This window comes from Grammomys surdaster, unplaced genomic scaffold (genome assembly GCF_004785775.1).
Source record: "Grammomys surdaster isolate TR1022 unplaced genomic scaffold, NIH_TR_1.0 137, whole genome shotgun sequence".
Taxonomy (NCBI): Eukaryota; Metazoa; Chordata; class Mammalia; order Rodentia; family Muridae; genus Grammomys; species Grammomys surdaster.
Window position 1 is genome coordinate 1,527,947 of NW_021604595.1, and position 20,659 is coordinate 1,548,605.

General features: G+C 50.4%; 1 protein-coding gene across 1 annotated transcript; it reads right to left on the reverse strand.

Annotated features, from left to right (window-relative positions):
* Nucleotides 1-17,270: 17,270 nt before the first annotated feature.
* On the reverse strand, nucleotides 17,271-20,653 carry Barx1 (BARX homeobox 1). Its single transcript, XM_028763289.1, has 4 exons — nucleotides 20,406-20,653; nucleotides 18,484-18,775; nucleotides 18,306-18,390; nucleotides 17,271-17,939 (listed from the first exon to the last, which is right to left on the reverse strand). Exons 1-4 carry the CDS (start codon nucleotides 20,626-20,628, stop codon nucleotides 17,775-17,777), a joined length of 765 nt encoding a protein of 254 aa, XP_028619122.1. The 5' UTR covers nucleotides 20,629-20,653; the 3' UTR covers nucleotides 17,271-17,774.
* Between the last annotated feature and the right edge of the window lie 6 nt (nucleotides 20,654-20,659).

Consider the following 20,659-nt stretch of genomic DNA (forward strand, 5'->3'; position numbering starts at 1 on the left):
ATGGGACAGGCATGGGATCTTCAAGGTGGTTGCAGAATATGTTTCGTAGATACCAGCGACTTGCTCACGTGTCAAGAACAGAAAGTGTCCATCGATAGGGTGAGGGTGAAGAAAGTCTGAACAGAGGTTGTGGTAAAACCCGGAGAACTTTACTGAGCACTTATTACATCCTCCACTCCATTCAAGAGCCCATCCTACAGATAGCACAGGGGACCCCAGGGCTGAGGCTCCAGGCAAGAACTCTCCTGTTGTGCCTAACCTCAAAGTCATTGTCCCTAAGCACAGCACCTGACACTTTTCAAGCACAGGAATGATGAACTGCCAGGTACTCTGTCCCAGCAGACACTCATTCACATGCTGAGTGAGGTTCTGTCATGGTTATTTCTCTCCTCACTGTGACAAAAATACTTGAAGAAAACAACTGTAGCAAGGAAGAACTTGTCTTGGCCCAGAGTACCATGGGACAGTTCACCAGGGCATCGGGAACTGAGACCACTGGCTACACTGTATCTGTGAATTCTGAAACAGAGAGCGCTGTGTGGCACATTCAGCTCACTTGCTTCTTTTTATAGAGCCTGGGATCCCAACCCACAGATGGGTACTGCCAGCATTCAGGGTAGATTTTCTTATTGTCATTAACCTAATGTAGGTAACCTCTCATAGGTACGCCAAGAAACTAACCTAATCTAGATGATCTGTCACAGGCAGGCCCAGAGACCTGTCTCCTTGTTGATTTCAGAGCCTATTAAGTTGAAAGTCAATATTAGCCATCATGGGCCCTGATGCCCAGGACCTTAAACTTCATCTTTATTTGGAAACAGAGTTGTTTCAGATGGGGCTAAGATGAAGGCACACTGGTGTAGTCCAGGCCCAAACAGACATGATGAAATCCTAGGGAAAGAAAACATTTACACATGGAGACCTGTGTAACTTTAATTTTTTTCAAAACCTATTTTTAATGATGGTTCTTAAATGCTTTAACCTCCCCTGTAGCCCACCACCCACCAGAGGTAGTGGAAAAGAAAGGATACAAAGAAAGTGTATCTGTTTAGAAAGGTTCTTTGAAACAACTCCCATTTGTGCTGTCTGGAAATCAGCAGTTCAGTTCACAGGTTAGCAGGCGGCAGCAGCAGCAACAACTCAATCCACTCACAAACACTTCATGGATACACCAGCAGTCCAGTTTGGTAGAGTCAGGATAGCAAACACAAATCAGTAGCTGCGGCACTACCTAGCAGAGACAGCCAGGCCTCAGCCTTGGCTCGAGTCAGCAGGAGGGAGCATGAGGAATGTCGGAAGTTGTTGGCTGTGCCTCTTTCAGGGAATCGAAGACCAGCAAAGATGTGAGATAAGCATTGCACAGCTAGCTCTACAAGCAAGGCTAGCTCAGCCTCCATCACTGTCCATGGAGTCCTATTCACACCCTCCAACATTGAGTGTTCTCCATGGCTCTTGCCTCAGCATGGGTCTTGCCTCACCACATGTTTTGCCTCAGCACATGCATCTGTCTCTATCGACATCACTCACTTGGTCAGTCAGCTCGAGTCCTTGAAATCAGCAAGAAACTGCAGCACACCATCAGGAGGTTTTTGATGCGTTTCTCTCTAAAGAGTCCCGACAAATGCAGCGCAACTACACAAAGTAAGGTGGACCAATACATGTGTGTCCTTATTGAAGAATCCTTCATCATGTGTCCTTTCACGTGCCTGGTTTAGCTCGTGTCCATTTCTGTGAATCACAAGTCTGCTTTAGTCCACCTGTGTCCACTTCAGCTAAATGTTCCTTCATGCATTTGCCCCAGCAAAACACCACCCAACCAACTTTCCAAAGAACCCTTGAGTTTCCCCTTCAGACCTGCACATGGAAAATGTTGTCTAAAGACAGAGACAGGCAGGAAGGCTCTGTGATAGAGGCCTTGTGTAAGATTCTAGATCCCATTCCTAGTAGTGAAGACAAAAAGAGGGAAGGGAAGGCAGAAGAAAGGCTGCAACTCATTTGGTGGAGTGCTTGTCGCACATACGTAAAGCCCTGGGTTTGATCCCCAGCATTGGATAAACCAGGTGTGGTGGTGTACACATGTAATTCCATACTCAGAAAGTGGAAATAAGAGAGTAAGAAATTCAGGGTTATTTTGGGCTATATAGCAAGTTTGAGGCCAGTCTGAACTATATGGGAACTTGTCATTTAAAAAAAAATAGAGACAGAGAAAAAAAGTAGAAGCAAACACCAGGACATCAGGACAATGCGTCTACAAGCCAAAGAACACCAAAGGTTGCCAACAAATCCCCAGAAGCTTGGGAGCAGGCAGGGGACACACTCTTCTCTCAGCCTGGGAAGGAAGCAACCCTGCCCACACCTGGCTCTCGGATTTCTGACCTGCAGAACTGTAAGATAATCAATTCCTGCAGTCCGGGCGGGCGCTGGGTCTGTAAGGCTCCATCCCTGCAGCTCCAGGAAGCTGAATCCCTGGAGAAGAAAGAGTTCAGGAGGCGGACAAGAAGGCAGAAGCGAAGGCAGAGATGGCTTCTGGCAGAAAAGGGCATCTTTCTGCAAGACAGGCTCAGTAGACACAGCACTGAGAGATAAGCCTGGCTTTCCTGACTAAGAAGAACATCAGAGCTCCTCAGCCCCCAAAAGAGAGGGGAGAAGGTAGTGGTGGGCAGAGTAACAATGTATCAATTAGCTGTTGCAATGCTGGGAGTCCTTCTCCCTGCAAAACTTAGTGGTTTAAATCACAGCTGTTGCCCTGGTTCACGGTCTATGAGAGACGAGCCTATTCCTATGCCTGGTAGGTACGTTGGCTGACTCATCCTCGTGTCTCTGCTCCTCAAAGCCTCTCCTACTCCAAAATATTAGAGCAACCCTGTTGAGTTTGAGCTTAGAACTTGAAAAACTGTAGTTTAGGCCCATTCTATGATTGGCAGACACAGCAGGTAGTACACAGTGCATAATGAGACTTTTCACAATCAGCCTTTGATGCCATCACTGCAAAGGGTGGGGAAAAAGTGGCCAGGACTCCAAATAGTGTCTGCTCCTGACCAGTTCACTGGCCCTCTGAGTATCCTGGAGTGAAACCAGACACTGGTTTCTTTAATTCAGATTCTCTGACTTCAAGGAAAGGTGGATTCAGGAAGCCCTGGTGTGCCCCATGATAACTTGTCCCATATTTATGACATGGTCACAAGAACCCTTCAGCTTGCTTTACCGCCAACATCCTTAGAGACTGGGTCCTTATCGGTGAAATAGAGTTTTAGGTTGGAAAACCAGGGAAACAGCATCGACTGAACATTTGTGGAAAGCTGACTTAGAGTGTTCAGTTACTATTTCTTCTCTTGGAGTTCTTGGTCATATCTTGTCCCATATATATATGACATTGTCATAAGACATACATGACATGGTATCTAGGATACTTCAGATGACTCAGAGCTTCGGGTGTATTAAGGGATGGAACAGAGGGTCAAGACAGTCTTGTCACCACTGAGATATCAGACAGATGTGGTAGGCACATCCAAGCACCTCCCAGGAACAGCAGACTGCGTGGTTCTCAGCCCACAAATAGGTCTTGAGAAACCGCAGTGCAGTGGGAAAGGAACACCACACCACAGGGAGGTATGGTGACAGCAGGATTCCACCCACTTAAATAAAAAGTTCCTTTTGTCCATTCATTCCTTAGAAACTATGGTCAGAGAGTCTGTGTGTGCCAGACACAGTCCCAGAATAACACACATGTTAAACAAGTGTGAAAGCCCAGCCGTTCGACACATCAGAACAGTGGTAGGGGAGAGGGGAAAATGATACATAGAACGTGGCTATCTTACTTACTTACCCCAGGTGACTGGCATATGTAGAAGCCACACATGAAGGACAGACAACAGCATTCTGAATGCATCAGTCCCAAGTCCTCAGGGCCGCCTGTAGAGGGGATAAGCTTCCTCTCATAGGAGAAACCTAGTTTCCCCAGCTTGCCACTCACAAGTTCAGTGAGTGAAATGTGAGATCCAAACCTTCCTTCCCCCTGTAGGGGGCAACCTTGAGCAAGATGGAGCCGGCGGAGATACAGTTATACTGTTTACATAGCTGTACTGTGTACTGCTCAACCCAAAGGTATCGCACCCAGGTAGCTGAAGGGTGGGACTCACTCTGTGGTCTCCTCCCAGGGTTGCCAGAACACTTAGGTGGTGCCTACAATGGCTGGGTCTCCTGTAAGTAGTAGGATATCCTAGATAGCCAGGAAGGTCAGTCCTGCTCACTCGGGCTCCCTGCTGTTTAGGGAAACTGACACAGAGTCTATGATGACCTTGGCATTAGTGTGGAGACATGAGGGACAGCAAAGAGGAGACATCTTCTAGACAGAACCTTAAAGAAGCAGGAGTCCCCATGACAGGTAGGAAGGGAACAAAGCATCAACAATAGGTGAGCCAGGGGCAGGTACTTGTCAAGAGGGCTTCTTTGAAGCCACATCTTGTGTAGTGTCTGCTAAGACATAAGACACCAAAGCCAATGTCACCTGTAAGAGAAAGCCACATTTTTAGAAGTTAAACCCTTTATCTTCCTCCCAGCCCCATGCTCCCAGAAATAAGACTCAAACTCAAAATATATTTACAAATACCCTGGCCGTATAGCTAGGCCCTTCTCTGACTAGATCTAACTTAAAATATCCCATTATTTTAACCTATATTCTGCCACATGGCTGGCTACCTGTGCTCAGGTATAGTGTGTCTGTCTCGTAACATCTTTCCGGGTAGATCTCCCATGCTTAGCTCTCTCCTAGCATCCTTCCTGCTCCTGGATGTCCCACCTCTATTTATGCCTAAGCCATAGGCCATAGGCTCTTTAATTGACAAGGATGCCTCTATAAAATACACAAGATGTTCTCTCTACAATGCTCCATGCTGCCAACCGATCCTGCACAGGCTCCTCTCATTCCAGCTTAGAAGTAGGGCCCTTAATTGGGCACCAAACAAACTAACTGGCTTGAACTGGATTGTATTGGTGTTTCCAGGTAAGGAGGAAGGACCAGGAGTGTTCACAGAGCTGATCCAAGCTCATTCCCAGCTCCAGAAACACATGCAGGGAAGGCACATGCCAGGTCCCCCAGCATGTACATTGGAACTAACTGTGATAGTGGCAAAGGGTTTCCACAGAGTGCAGAAATGAGTCCTAAATCCAATAAGGAATAAGGGGTCATCCCAACAGGAAGATGGAGCACAGTCTTGAACCCTTTCATAAAATAGCTTGCCACTCCACATGGCAACAGATAAATGGAATGTGCTAGTACAGAAATACTGGGATAGAAAGCCCAGTGAGAGAGGTGGGCACAGCTTACGTCTGTGATCCCAGCACATGCAAGGTTGAGGCAAGAGAATTGGGAAGTTCAACATCACCCTTGGCTACGGACTGAGTTTTTGCATACCTAGAATGATCATGGAGGGTGGTTAAGACAACGTGGCTGCTTTGAGGAACTGTCTAGAAGGATCTAGAAAAGCTGAACTAGGCATTTTCTTTGACCCAACAATCCCACCTCAAGGGACATACTGAAATGTGCAGCATAGGCTCATCAAGCGATGTGGCTCCATTTGTCAACACCCATACGATGTTTGTTGTGGTCTCTCTGTAGACACAATCCAATCCTTAGAGCCGAGGACACAAATACAATGAAAGAGACAAAGGTGCCTGGAGAGAACCACTGAAAGCAGACTCCTTGTGGGTGGGATGCCAGCTATGAGGTATACATGGCAGAGTAAAGGGTTGGGTTGGGCGTAGCACCTGAGACTCTGGAAAGTGGATCCATCCAGAAAACAACATCTGGATGTCTAAGCTGCAGTGAGAAGCTCAAAGGGATTGCCTGGGGCAGGGCTGGAGAAACAGTCCAGGTAGAAGGAACGACTTCTGCAAAGGTCTTTGGGCAGGTAGAAGACAGACAGCCAAGTAGCCAGTGTGGCTGACTGCAAATAGAAGAAGAGGAAGAAGAGGCCAAGAAGACATCTCTGTAAAGTACACTTGAGTTTGATCCCCAGGACTCATGAAAATAGGGTGGGCTCTAGGTGTAGGGACACATATTTGTAAACCCAGAGCTGGAGGGGTGGGGACAGGGGATCCCCGAGTCTTCCTGTCCAGGCAGAGACCCTGGTGTTGTTTTATTGGTTTTCCATTCTTAAAAAAAAGAAAGAAAGAAAGAAAGAAAGAAAGAAAGAAAGAAAGAAAGAAATGAGACAGGAGACAGATCAATAATCCTTTGCAGAGAACCCAGATTTGGTTATCAGACTCCCATCAGGTGGCTCACAACCACCTATAACTCCAGGTACATGAATTCTAATGCTACCTTGTAGCCTTCAAGGGCATCTGCACACATGCAGTGCACATAAACCCACACAGGCATATACATTATATACATATACACATATACACATATACACATATACACACATACACACATACATATATATATGTGTATATATGTATATATACACACATATACATATACATATACATATACATATATATATATATATAATTTTTTAAAGGTCACACCTGAGGTTGTCTGTTGGCCTACGCATGGCACACACATGCACACACATACACACACACACTCAAGTACATGCTCATACACACACACGCACACATGTACAGGTCTGTGCACACACAAGCACACAAGAAGAAAGGGAGCTAGATAAGAGACAGGAGCAAGAGGGACAGCAGAGTCCCCTCTCCACCTCCCTGTGGTGGTGGGCATGTCCTTTGCACACTCCTGATACTTTGCAGCTTAGTCTACCACACAAGGGCCACCTGAAACCTGATGTGTCCACCCTGGATCTGACAGCACTCCTTCCTGACTAGCCCTTCTCTGGGACCTTGGAAATGACTGTCACCAATCTGAAGCATATGACAATGTGAAGGGACCTCAAAACCCAAGTGCCCAAGCTACAGGGTTTACAGTGCCCCAAGGGAGTGTGTCAGGGCCACCGGCAAAGGCACACCATATAGTTACATGTGAGTTGTGCTCTGTGCTGCCAACCACTGTCTGACACCATAAACACCCCAACCTTGGCAGAGACCCTTCTGGTCATGTTCCCCACAGCCTAAATAATACACCTTTAATAGAAACACACAGCCCCATTTATACAGAGTGTAAAATAGATTAAAATAATTTTAAATGTATGAGTCACTCACTAAGACTTTTAAAAAAAAAAAACACAAGCAGTACTTTGTGGTAAGGACAGCTATGAACAGGGACTTGTCCTTCAGGGGACCCTAAGAGGGTTAGGACCCGACAGTGTAGAATGCCTACGACACATGCCCGAGGACTGGCCTTTCCAGGAGAGAGACACTGAGTTCAGCCTGGTGCCCGCAGAATTGGTGAGAGGGAGTGTACCTGACTTTCCCCACCATCATGGATACCTCTAGAACAGGAGGGAATCCTGTGCACTGGATATAGGAAGGTGCAGAAAGAACTCGGCAGATGTCACCTAGGATGCAGCCTCATCATTTAGCAAGTGACACTAAAGGCTGGCAGTGCCCCTGTGGTGAAGCAGTCCTGCACCACTCCTGAATTGCGTGCCTCTTGTGAAGGGGATCTCACTGTCTGATAGACAGCGATGGTGTCTGACAGTGACAGACCCTCTTCATCCATGTCCCCCAGAACAGCCCCAGGAACTCTTTCCCAGAGTATCATGTGGCTCAGAGCCCCAAGCTTATTCCTGCTCCCGAGACCCTGCATGTCTTCTCAAGCGTCCCTTGGGTCCTCAAGACTAGAAACTGCTTGCTTAACATAACTTCACGGTGTGGGAAGCAGCTGTGGGGCCCCTGTTCCCCTGGGGACCTTCCCACCCACACTCAGGTCAGCCCTCAGCACACTCCCCTTCACCTCTCCACCCCCAGCCTCGCCATCTCCCTCCTGTGGCATCCCTCCCTACAGCTCCTGCCTGGATCTCAAACCACCGTCACATGCAGAAAGGGGACCCCCCAGACCTCCATCAGACCCTCTTGAAGAAGAAAGCCAAGGCCTGGGCGTGCCCCATGACTTCTAGCTGGACCTCGCAGGAATCTTTCACCGGCTGCTCCTTCCAGTTCACTTCTCCTGTTCATCTTCTCAGCCCTTTGGTGGTGCCTGTCAGATGGCTCACACATCCCCGTTGCCTGCTTTCTTTTCACTGAAGCTCTCATCACACCCTCTTCTCACTATTTGCTCACTGTCTGCCCCCACCTGCAGGTGCCTATCCATGTTTGCAGCTGACGGTTGGCTCAGTCGGTAGAATGCTTGCCTTGCTTTGATCCCCAGAACAGTGTAATCCAAGCGTAGTGGAGAATGTCCTTAGAAGGCAAAGACAGGAGGAGTACAAGCTTAAAGCCATCCCCAGCAATAAGAGTTTGCGGCCGGGAGCTCAGTGGTTAAGAGCATTTATGTATGTATGCATGTATGTATGCATGCATGCATGTATGTATGTATGTATGTATGCATGTATTTTAAACTCCAGATTTTATTCCCCTACCGGTCCACCCTCCTACTGTTCCACATCCCATACCTGCTTCCTGACCCCCTGTCTCCACGAGGATGTCCTCAATAAACCTCCTTTTTAAAAAGCAACTCTGTGTAGTTCCATGGTTTCAATGGCATTCATACTGTTGTTCAGTCATTACCACCTGATGAGGTCATCAGCATTAGGACCAAAACTCTATGCTGACTGAACACAGCACCAGGAGGAAGTAGACCCAGCATCAGCACCAAATTATGTAAGTTCCATGATGCAGGAACAAGGGGCAAGACAAGCTCAGACGCCACTGTGAGCTGCTTCTCGATGCTTGGGACACCTGGGGGGCCAGGGGTGGAGTCTTGACTACATGGGCCCTCACTTACACCAATATCAAGGGAGCCTGAAAGGTTCTGTGGTATGCGGGTTTTTTTTAATATATACAGGTCAAAGTGATCCATTGGCCAAAGGTCATCTGATTCCTACAAACTGTTCCAGCCAACTTCATCATCTGCCCAAAGTCTCAGGACGCTCTAGCCCAGTCCCTAAGGTATCTTTAAGGGTCACAAAAAAGAAAAGAGGGGAAACCAGTCATCCCAATTACACCTCCTGCCCAGTGTAGGTGCCTTCTGCACAACAGTGTTATGGGAATGGTTGGCTTATTTTGCTAAGTAGGTTGTCCTCTAAGCCTATACCTTTTTTTTTTTAAGCATATGCCATGGTTTCCTTATTTCCAAGACTGAGTAATATTCAATCATATGTAGCCATCACATTTTATCAGCTGTTTATCCAGTGATGGACACCTGCTAGATACAAACATGGCTGCCCTCAAACTTGGCTGCCTTAGCCGACACACTCCAAGGTCACCTGAAAAGAAAGCCTCTTTTGAGAAATTGCCCAGATCAAATTGGCCTATGAGCATGTCTGTGGTGGGATTATCTTTTTGTTTTGTTTTTGAGACAGGGTTTCTTTGTGTAGCCTTGGTTGTCCTGGAACTTACTTTGTAGACTAGGCTGTCCTTGAACTCAGAGATCTACCTGCCTCTGCCTCCTGAGTGCTGGGATTAAAGGCATGTGCCATCACCAGCAGGCTCAGGAATATTATCTTAATTGTTAATTGATGTAGGAGGGGCCTGCCTACTGTGGTCACCGCTCCTCAGCAGCATACACTGGGTTTGAAGGTACCGGGTGTTTATCCACCAATTCCCACTAGCCCCTGGTTAATACAAGTGCTGGGATGAGGGCTGTGAGCTCCTGGGCACTCCCAGGATCTGATCACAGCAGAAGCACCAAGAAGACCACATGGTGATCATCCATTCAGCACTGATATACTCATCACTCGTTCATCATCCATTCTTCATGCATTCATTCATTCATTCATGCATTCATTCATCCATTTATTCATGCATTCATTCATCCATTCATTCATTCATGCATTCATCCATTTATTCATGCATTCATTCATGCATGCATTCATCCATTCATGCATTTGTCCATTCATGTATCCATTCATCTGCCACCTACACCCCCATTCACCTATACAGCTACCCATGCACTCATGCATATGCCTATACACACATACATACACACACACCCACATGCTCACCCACTCACCTACCTACCCATCTATGTACCCATCCATCCCTCCACCCATTCACTGCAGGGTCTAAAAGGCAGAGAAGGGACAGCTAAAGGGTAAGTATAGTCATAGCCTGGCCTGACCTTCAAGGTTCTGAGCAGAGATCTTCCATCCGAGTCTGCCTAAAAGATCTGCTCATCACCTCATCCCTACTGCCACTCGCCGCCAGCCAGTGCTGGGGAAGGGGATTTTATATTGTGGACCCAGTGAAAACAAAGACCAGACTTGTCACTGTTAGTGGAAATCCTCACAAAATACACAGCAGCTAAGCCCTGGCACTAACTCCAAGGAAACAGTTAGATGTGCTCGGTGGACTTTGGTGACAGCAGGGTCCTCAGGGAACCCAGACTAGGGGTGTGCGTGTGCGTGTGTGTAAGCCCAGGCTCCTTCCTTACCAACACCCACTCCACCTTCCTTTAACCCTGCTCCATTAACTTAGCAAGCTGGTAGGACGCACCACCTCAGTAGCTCCAGTCATCCCACTTCAGGAGGCAGTAAATCTTTTTGTTGTATACCCAGGCACCTCAATGAGACCATGAGGTGTTGCTATTCTTCCCATTTTAAAGAAGGGGAAACTGAGTCACAGCGAGTGTGCTCACAGTCCAAGTTAGCTCTTAATGCAGGTCTGCGAGTGCAGTGGGTGTCCTTGTGGGGCAATGCTGAGTACATAGGAACAGGAACATGCTAAGGACTAAGGTTGTGCCCAGAACTGAAAGACACGGGGACTCTTAACTACAAATACAGGGCATCTGAGAGTAATGAGCCCCAGAGAGCAGCACTAGGCCAGAGTCAGAGGGCTGGGGGTGGGGGGTGGGGGGAAACTAGGTTTAGACGGAGGCTGCAAAAGCAGGTGTTGAGTCTCCTGAGGAAGGAGGGGACTGGATGAGTGTGCAGGCAAGGAAGCTTTCCTTCCCACTGTCTACCCCAAAAGACTCAATGTCTGTGCTCAAACCACAGGGTGGTTTGGAAGCCCTGGGACTTCACAGTCTTCCTTAGCAGTTTCCTGAAAGGCTTCATTCTTTTTTCCTTCCTCCGCTTCCCTCTCCCCTTTGTCTTCTCCGGGATCTGCCTTCTCCTCCTCTCCTTGTGTGTCCCCACAGCCAGTTGCCTCACCTCTTTCTTCAACAAGTGTGGGTCAATGTTTGGCACCTTGCTTTGTCTTTGCTCTGCCTCAGTCTCTCTCCTCTCTTCTTCCTTCCTGTCTTCTCCCCTCCCCTTTCCTCCTCTCTTTTTTTCCTTCCCCATTTCCATGCTCGCCCCCACCTGCCCCTTCCCTCCAGCAGCGCCCCTGCAGCCTGCCTAATGCTTTTCGCATGGTGCGTCAGTCAAACGCCCTTCTAATGTCCTTAAAGCACGCAGAAAATTGCAACCTTATGAAAAAGAAAGAACACGCACATGAACATGCGCTTACACACACACACACGCACACACACACACACCACACAAAATTGCCTGGCAGAGATTGAGTTGGAGTTGAGCGTATGCTCCCAGACTATTAAATTTAGTGTGCAGAAGAGCAGTAGGCGGAGGGACCGCCTCCCAAGGCTGCCTCCTTCAGGCCGCCTTCCAGGCAGGTCTGGGTCCATATCCTGGCTTTTCCCTCCCTTCTTCACGTCTTGTGAATTCTTTCACAGCTCAAGAGACACCCAGGACCTTTGCTCTTGCTCTGATCCTGATCTTTCCCCAGGAGTAGCCGACACTTTCTTCTTGTCACTGAGGTTTCAGTAGAAGCTTCCTATGCTTCAAAATCTCCCTGACCACCCTGACTGAAGACTGCTCTGATTCTGTATCTGTTGACTGTTCATTTTCCCTTCCTCCTTTCCTTTCTCCCTTCCTCTTTTTCTTTCTTTCTCTTTCTTTTCTTTCTCACCTTTTGTACTTCCTTTCTCTTTCTTCCTTCCTTTCTTTCTTTCTTTCTCTCTTCCTCTCTCTCTCTCTCTCTCTCTCTCTCTCTCTCTCTCTTTCTTTCTTTCTTTTTGCTTGTTTTGTTTGTTTGCTTGCTCTGTAGTCCTGGCTGTCCTAAACTCATTATTCAGATCATGCTGGCCCGGGACTCCCAGAGATCTGCCCCAGCACACCTGCTTAATTTTTAACTGCTTAATTTTCAATGTCACTCTGTGCCATTGTCTCTAGTTTTAATTGTGACTTCATTACCTTCTACCCAGCCTATTCCCACCTGTGGTGTGAGCTGATGGTCGCGGGCACTGTGCCTAGCACAGAGTTTACCCACAGCAGCTCCTTAGCACTTACTGAACAAATGCTAAGATTTGTTATGGGTGGCTCAAAGCACTGGGGACTCTAAGGCATCCGAGACCCTCCCCCACAAACATACACTAGATTTTCAGGCTGCCAGGCAAGGGGTTGTAGTGACCCCCCATTCCCAGCCCTCAGTCAAGTTAGATCCAAATTCCACTCTTGGTGTCTCTGTGTTCTTCAGCCAGTCACCTAACATCTCTGAACTTTATACTCATCTGCCAAATGGAGCACCTCTCTTACGTAGCTAATAGATGTAGGAGGAACATCGGGCTCATGGAAGCAGGCGTGTCCCCAGGACTAGAAGCTGCACATGTCAATAAATGCTTGTTTGGTTGGTTTGGTTTGGGGATTTGTTTATTTTTGTTTTTGAGTCTGGACTTTCTCTGTATAATTGCTCAGGCTGTCCTGGAACTCAGTTTGTAGACCAGGCTGGCTTCGAATTCATAAAGCTCAAACTGCCTCTGCCACCAGAGTGTTGGGTTTCGAACTGTGCACCACCACTGCTGAATGCTTGTTAAAAGAAAGAAGGGAATGTAGGAGAGGAGATAGCTCGGTCAGGAAACTGCCTGTCTCACAAATCCGAGGATCCTATTATAACTCCAAGCACTGCTGTATTAGCAGAGCTGGGGAGATGGACTAGACCACCTGGCTGGTGAGCCCCATATTGCACCGAGAGACCTTGTTTCAAACACAAGGAAAGCAAGCGGCACCTGAAGAATGACACCTGAGCTTGACCTCTGACCTTCACACACGTGCACACATATGTGCATGCACACTTACATGTACTGTATATGCACATGTACACAAATATTTTGAAAGAAAAGAAAGAAGGAAAGAAAGGAAGGCTGGCCATATAGGAGCCTAATAAATATTAGAGGGTTTGAGATGCCATGATGTCAGTCACACAATTACTCCCTGAAACACTAAAGAGAAAAAAAAAGTCTCAACGATGTCAGTGAAGCTGCAGCCCATTGCTTTGCGACTACCTGGGAATCTTCATTTCTGCTTACCCAAAGATCTCTGCAGCATTATTAGGACATAGAATTTTTTTTTATTACAAACCATTCTTGGGTTTACACTTGAAAAATAACAGAGAGGTCCGGGAATGTCGCTCGGTGGGAGAGCAATTGTCCCGCATGCAGGAGGCATGGACTTGATCCCCAGAACCACAAAACGAAGATTAAAATACTTAAAAAGAGGGAGGGAGAGAGAAACTAATCGGCTAAAATGTTGTTCCCCTGGGTCCCCTCTGGCGTCCTTGGCCTTTTTCCCTGCTAGCTCAGTGTCTACCTCTTGGCTGAGGCAATGTTGGCGCCTACGCTAGTCCTAGGTGATGCCTCCTGGCCAAGAGACGCCACAGTCAACTCCGTTCCCCCACCCCACCCCCACCTGTTAAAAGGACCTAGAAGTTGTGGGAGAACTTGAAGCTTTCGAAGTCTTACAGATGGGTCCCTTTTCGAAGTAGGAAGAGAGAAGACCTTGCCTTTGAGTGCAAACGCTGGCCCACCTGCCCCACCCAGGAGTTAATTGTGTCCCAAGCCCCAAAGCACACTCATCACGCAGCGGGTGGGGTCCTACAGCAAGTGAGGTACCCAGCTCGCGTGCTACTCCGAGGCCAAGCAGATCTAAGATTCCAAGCTTCCCAGGAACTCCTGGCTTAGACAGGATTCCTGAGTAGGCTCTTTTCCCCCACCATGGGTTTCTTCTTTCTTGCTGTAGCTCCTAGGTCAGGGGTTCCCAGGATATAAAAACAAAATAAGGGGCGCAAAACGAAACTAGGCCGAGAGACTCTGGGTAAACAGAGAAAGCGTCTGATTTCTTGGGGACCTCGGAGTTGCCCAGACAGGGCAAAACTGGAGCCAGACTTTCGGCCACCTGCAGCTGAGCGAGTTCTGGCCCTCCGCTTCCGCGAAAGAGCTCCGAGATGCGTCCTCCCGTTTCAGGTGGTCTTAAGCTCTGTCGTAGTTAACCAGACTCCCGGTGTGGGGTTCTTTCTTCCACTTTGTAAGCTCACACCATTCTTCAAGAGCTCAAGATCAAGGAAGGGGGTACAGCGACTTTTATTATTTGTTTTGAAAAAGTGGGGCATCGGCTTGAAATGGGCTCGCGGCCGAGACCCTGCTGGTGGTGCTCGCCCTGTCCGTACAATCAGCGATGGGGCGAAGGCTCCGAGGCCAGAAATCCAGGTTTTCCGGCGATCAGCCCTTGCCGGGCCGCAGAGGCAGCTCCCAGAATGGAACTGGGGTCCTGCCTCTCCAACCGCCCAGACTCAGAGCTCAAGACCCATGGAAGCGTGTCCCTACTCGCCTCGGAGCGCTGTCCCCGAGTTCCCCGCTTTGCGGAGCCTCCACCGGCCCCATGCGTGCATGCAGCGCGGACCTAGAGTGTCCGCGAGCGCAGCCCATCAGCCGGTTCCCACCGCTTTTCCAGCGGTCTCTCCTTCCCTTCTCTGAGTCCCTCAGGTCCTCGCTGCCCCCGAGGCCACCAGAGCCCGCACCCTCCCTCAGAGGGCTCCGTGAAATAACGCCCGGGCCGCAGCCGCCTGAGATATTTCTGAGGTCTGTTTCCCAGGACCTTGGGGGCTGAAAACTGACTTTTGTGGCAAGGGTCTAGGAGAAATGAGAGGGGACCTTCTCTTCTCCCCCCAAACGCCCGCCTGGAGGAAGGGGCGTGGTCAATGAAGGCAAGGAGGGGCCCTCAGCTCTGGGGGCGCGAGCGGGTGGCACACAATCCAGCGCCTTAGGGCTCCAGTGGTTAAGAAGAGCCCTTCACCGCGAACCCCGGCTTTTAGAACACTTCGGACTTCTCCCCTCCCGGAGCCACCTGCCTGGAAGTTTCTGTCGAGCCTCAGGTACTCTCCCAAGCAAGAAAACTCCTACCTGCCCGCGAAAGGAGAAGCATTATTTTCTCTCTTCCCTGGCTCAGGGGACACTGTTTATGTTTGCATTACCTGATTATGATGTATACCTGGAGCCCTGCTGCGCAGACAGCGAGGAAACCTTGCCACCTCCTTCTGCGTTGGGATAAAGAACCAACAGCCTTTTGAGACCCAGCTTGCCTCCAATGACCCACTGATAATTGGAGAACTGAAGTCAGGTTCCTCATCTGTGTACGGAGAGCGCTGCACTCTGAAATTTGCTTTGAGTCTCGACTCTGAGTCTCTGCCCATAGCCCTTTGGCTCAGCTGGGGTCAGCCAGTGCGGAGCGTCCCTGAGGAGGCCGGAGATGCACTTAGCAAGTAATTTGCATAAGATTGGTGTCTTCAATTTGAACGAAACAAGGGGGCCCTGCAGGAAACGTAACTGACTGAGTTAGAACATCCCCCCCCCCACACACACACACCCATTTTCGGGCAACCTAATGGGTTCTACCCTTCTATAGTTTGGCACAGTTGATGGTGAAAAAGCTGGAACCTCAGTCCCCAGGCCTCTGGTCACCTTCATTTTGATCTTTAGGGATTAGCTCAAATGACTGCTAGGGCCTGCTACAAGAATATTTCGTAGTAACCCTGCTAGGCTGAACTAACCTGGGACCGGAAGGAGTTAGAGGGACACAGTCTCTCTCTCTCTCTCTCTCTCTCTCTCTCTCTCTCTCTCTCTCTCTCTCACACACACACACACACACACACACACACACACACTGTCCCTTCCAGGTGGCCAGGGTTGCAGCTTTTCTTGGGCTGTTTGTAAGGCTCACTTAGGAGCCCAAAGGAGAGATGGTCTCTCAAAGACCTAGCACAACCGGGGTGTCAGAAGAAACTGCTCACAAAGCCCTCACAAAATGTGAGCTTTAGTTTCTCCAGACCGTGACGATGGAAATTCCAGGGAGAAGTCTAAACTGGGTTCCAGGAAGAGATCATCTAAGCAGACATGAAACGTCTGGAGTGGAGAAGTGGAGCAGCAGTTAAGAGTTCGAATACTGTTCTTGCAGAAGCCTCAAAGTCTGGTCCCCAGCATCCAGCTCCAAGGAACTCTGATTCCTCTAGTCTTGCACCACAGCTGCACTCAGGTGCACATACACATGCCACAACACACACACACACACACACACACACACACACACACACTTGAAAATTCACAAAATTTTAAAAATAAAGAGGATAGTCACCAACACAGGTGACTGCCACATTCTTAAACTTAAAAGCCTTGCCATGCACGTTTTTAAAAATCCCATCATTTGGGAGGCAGAGGCAGGCGACACTCTGAGTTCAAGACTAACCTAGTCTACATAGCAAGTTCCGGGGCAGTGAGGGTAACGGCGTGAGACCTTGTTTTAAAGCAACGACCACCAAAATCCAAACCCAAAACCGAACCACAAAGCCTACAGCATTTTGGGGATCCCAAGAGGACATGGCTTCGAAATGCTAATGTGTCCAAAACTACATGGTCAAGTTGTATCCCCTTTCCAAGATTTAGCTAGTAAAGTGACCATTCCTCCGTTCCCATCCGGTGGTCACCATGAGCCCCAAACACAGAGACAGAATGTCACATGATTCCCCCCCCCCCCAACAACTGAGACCTTTTAGGTTGGGAGAGGCACCGGTAGGCATTCCCTGCCAAGTCACTAGGACTGCCTAGCATACAATGAGCATCCCATTTGCCTCAAAAGAGCTGTCAGAAACTTCCGAAGGAAGCTCCAGGAGACTTGTATGGCTCACAGCTCTGGGACACTTCTGAACTGGTGGCTGACTGATATTTCTGATGGTGCCCTCCCAGGCTCCCCACAGCTGGGAAAGGAGAGTCCAGTCCGTACTGGCCGCTCACACTCATGATTAATTCTTAAGTAACCTAGCTGCTGCAGTGCTTGGACCAGTAGGTAAGGGCACCGCTTGTAATTTTGAGTGCCTTTCCTACCTCACAGTCCGTCTATCCCTCACGGATTCCGGAAGCCCGCCATCAAGCCCCCCACTGTGTCATAAAATATTTTATTGGAAAAAAAAAGTCACCGTCTTTGCAAGAGGGGGGTAGAAGCCTCAGCGACATCGGGGACCAGGTGTCAGCTGATCTGCTAAAGCCGACTCTTCAGGGCAGGACAGTAGGGGCCTGCACCCGGCGGCCGGGTCCCCAAGGCGCGGAAGCGAGTGTGTGCCCGCCGGTGTCCGGGCTCAGAAGGCCGGCTGGAGGCCGGGGAAAAGTGTGGGCAAGGAGCGGGGCGTGAATGCGCGTGGGGCGCCGGGCACTGAGGAGGTCCGAGAAAGACCAGAAGCTTCAGCCAGGCTGGACACGACTCTCTCAGACTGGGAGCAGGAGCTCGCTGAGACCTGGGATTGGCTTCCGGGCCTGTGTCCTTCCTTGTCCGGCCCTTAATTGTCCGCATTCAAAGTAGTAATGAAATGTTTAGAAAGCAAACGGCATGAGCGCGGAAGGGCCAGCTTCTAGGTCCCCGCCGACGGCGCCACACTCTCGGCGACGCTCAGTCCTCGCAGTTTCGGTCGCTGGGCTCGCCCGGCGTCTCTGCTGGCTTCTCTGCCTCCTTGGCGCGCTCCTGCTCCGTGAGCTGCTCGCTCGTGGGGATGGAGTTCTTCTTGGGTCGTCCCTTGGGCTTAGTGGGGGACTCCAGGCCGCCACCCTGCAGCACCTGTTCCGTGAATGAACAGTACTAGGTGAGAAAAGAATCAGATCAAGGGCCACCCGGTGCCCAGGGCCCAATCACAGCATCACCAGTGTGACTCCAAGCCCTAAAGAAACGGTGGCCGTTTAAAGCGCCGCTGGGGAGGACGAGCCCGAGATGGAGGAGTTAGTGGCTGCCAGGAAGTGCCTGGGATGGGGCGGGGGGAGGGTATGTCGGCTCCATAACGAACCTAAGCAGAAACAGCAGCGCACTGGATGGGTAGGGCAGAAGTCTTAGTGTGAGGAGGGCGGGGAGGTATTTCTTGGAGGACACCGGGGACAAAGCCCAGGAAAACCCCCTCCTAGCCCGCAGGAAGCCACCAGCCACACTCACTATTTTCTTCCATTTCATCCTCCGATTTTGATACCACGTCTTCACCTGTAACTGGCTCAGGCCCAGGGACTCAGCTAGATCTATTCTGGAAAGAGCAACGCACACCCTCAGCAGGTCAGGCCACCACTTGCCAACCGCCCCCACCCGCCCTCTCCAGCCCAGTCTTGCCCGGCACTACCTGTCAGGGGTAGAGAGGTACTTCTGCTTCTCGAAGCGTTTCTCCAGGCCCATCAGCTGCAGCTCGGTGAATACCGTGCGGCTCCGGCGTCCTTTCTTGGCTTTCGTGCCAGGTTCCCCGGAGCCAGCTGCTTCCAGCTTCCCGCGGAGTTGCAGCTCCAGCGGCAGGTGTGATGCGCCTGCGGTACCGGGCATCCCAGGCCCCGCAGCCAACAACGCGGAGCCCAGCCCGGAGCAGCCGAGCGGCGCCAGTGGGAACTTGAACACTGCGGCCTGCTCGGCCTTCAGCACCGCTGCGGCGGGGGCGGGGGGGGGGAGAGAAAAGAAGAGAGCCGGGTGAACTAGATTCCAGCCTACGAGGCCACCACGCTATGCTGCTCTTGGGAGCCTGAGCCCAGTCTGAGCCAGACACTCCGCGAGGACTTAAATCCAGCATCCTGGGCGACTCTCCTTCACGTAGCTACCCAGAGAAGTCTAGAAAAGACTAGCCCTCTCACCCCTTGCTCTGTTTTGCCGTCCCCATGAACCAGCAGGCTCTGAGATTTCAGGATTCTTTAGAGCAAGTTTGCTGTTCCAAGGACACAGAGTATGTCTTTCGTGAAAAAGAGAAACCAAGAAGAAACCGGTGAACTTGGAGGGGGAAGCTTTTTGCGTTGGGAAAAGAACGCTGTGGAATATGAGCATTTGTTTTTCTGGGCGCTCCGCTTCACCTACACGGGCGGCTGAGGGTTGGACATCAGCTAGGAAAGGCTCACCAAAGCATCTTTTGAACCTGAAAATTGCCTTTCTTGTTTTCTCTGTTCAGGCTTTCCCTTCATGGAGATCTTTCCGTATTCTTTAGCCCTAAACCGGCTGTTTGCCCGCTTCAAACGAACTGCCAACAACTGAGTTCGGCAGCAGAGAGGCTGTGAACCCGATGGACCTCAAACAGGCAAACTGGACTCTAGCTACCACCAAGACAGGATCTGGGGGCTGGTCCGAAGGCCGCTAGCTGAGCTGGAGTCCATATAAGACTCTTTTCCTGGTAGGCTTCTCATAAAGGAGACTCCTTAAACGATGGCTCTCCATGGCTGAGAACCATCAGGGTGAGGTACGCTTAGGAAGGATAGTACGGAGTGGGAAGAGAATCTTGGGGAGTGGGAGAGGTAGAGGGGAGACAGATCCACTCTACCAAAAGAGAGTTACTACAGGCCCTGGGCCGAGATGCGGTGCAGAGCAGACTGGCTAGCAATCCCTCAAGAGATAAGACTGAGACAGAAAAGATCTGAGCAAATGGTTCAAGACACATGAAATCCGGCTGACCTGGAGGTGGAAGGGCCAGCTGGGCAGCGGATCACAACCAGGCCTCTTTCCCTCAAACAAGGCCTACGGAGATCCTGGCTGCAGCACAGGCCTCGGTTGATTGCTGGCTGGAAAGCACGGGGCTCTGGGAGGCTCCTGGGTGGCTCGGGCCACCATTAGCATTCAGCACTATGAGACACGACGCTCTTCTCCAGAGGTCTGAGCTTTCCCAGTCTGAGCAGTTACTGTGATGCCTAGTTAACCCTACCGCTTCTCCTAGTTTGAAGTCATTTTGATCCAGAGTGCTCGGTAGATTGATTTTGTATCTACCATGGGGATGCGGGCTCTGGTTCCTGGGCCTGGCCTATCACCCGATTTGAAAGCTGGCCCTGAAGCAGAAGACAAACTCTCTTCTGGCTTGGCCTGAGAACACAAGGCCTGGTTTCTGCGTAGCTCATGGCTCGCACCCTCCACTTTCCCATTGGAGTGCGCGAAGAGACGTGCCTGGGGCCTGCGCTGAGCTGCATCCCCGGTCGCTCCAGAAACAGAGGGGAGAAAGAGGCCAGATTGCGGACAAATGCACGGCTCGACTCCCACCCTCCCGCCTAGCCCAGTCCGCTGCACGGCGGCCGCTGCACGTACCCAGGTGGCTGTGGAAGGGCCGGGCGGCCAGCAGCGCCTGCACGCCGAACTTGAGCAGCTCGCCCGCGGCGGCAGCGGCGGCCGCGGGCGCTGCGCCCTTGGGCCCGGGAGGCTCGGTGAGGATCTCTTCGATCATGAAGCTGCGGTAGCGATGCGGTCGATGATCGGCACAGCCCTCGGGCTGACCGAAGCGCGCGGCGCCCGGCTCCCCCGGCCGCTGCATCGCCGCTCCCGGAGATGCGCCCGCGGCTAGG

What these genes read in the sequence shown, in the direction of transcription:
- Barx1 (XM_028763289.1), bottom strand. Translation starts at nt 20,628, where the DNA reads ATGCAGCGGCCGGGGGAGCCGGGCGCCGCGCGCTTCGGTCAGCCCGAG. An exon ending in TACCTCTCTACCCCTGACAG is followed by an intron (nt 18,391 to 18,483) that starts GTAGTGCCGGGC and finishes TGCTCTTTCCAG; the next exon opens with AATAGATCTAGCTGAGTCCC. An exon ending in GGATGAAATGGAAGAAAATA is followed by an intron (nt 17,940 to 18,305) that starts GTGAGTGTGGCT and finishes TTCACGGAACAG; the next exon opens with GTGCTGCAGGGTGGCGGCCT.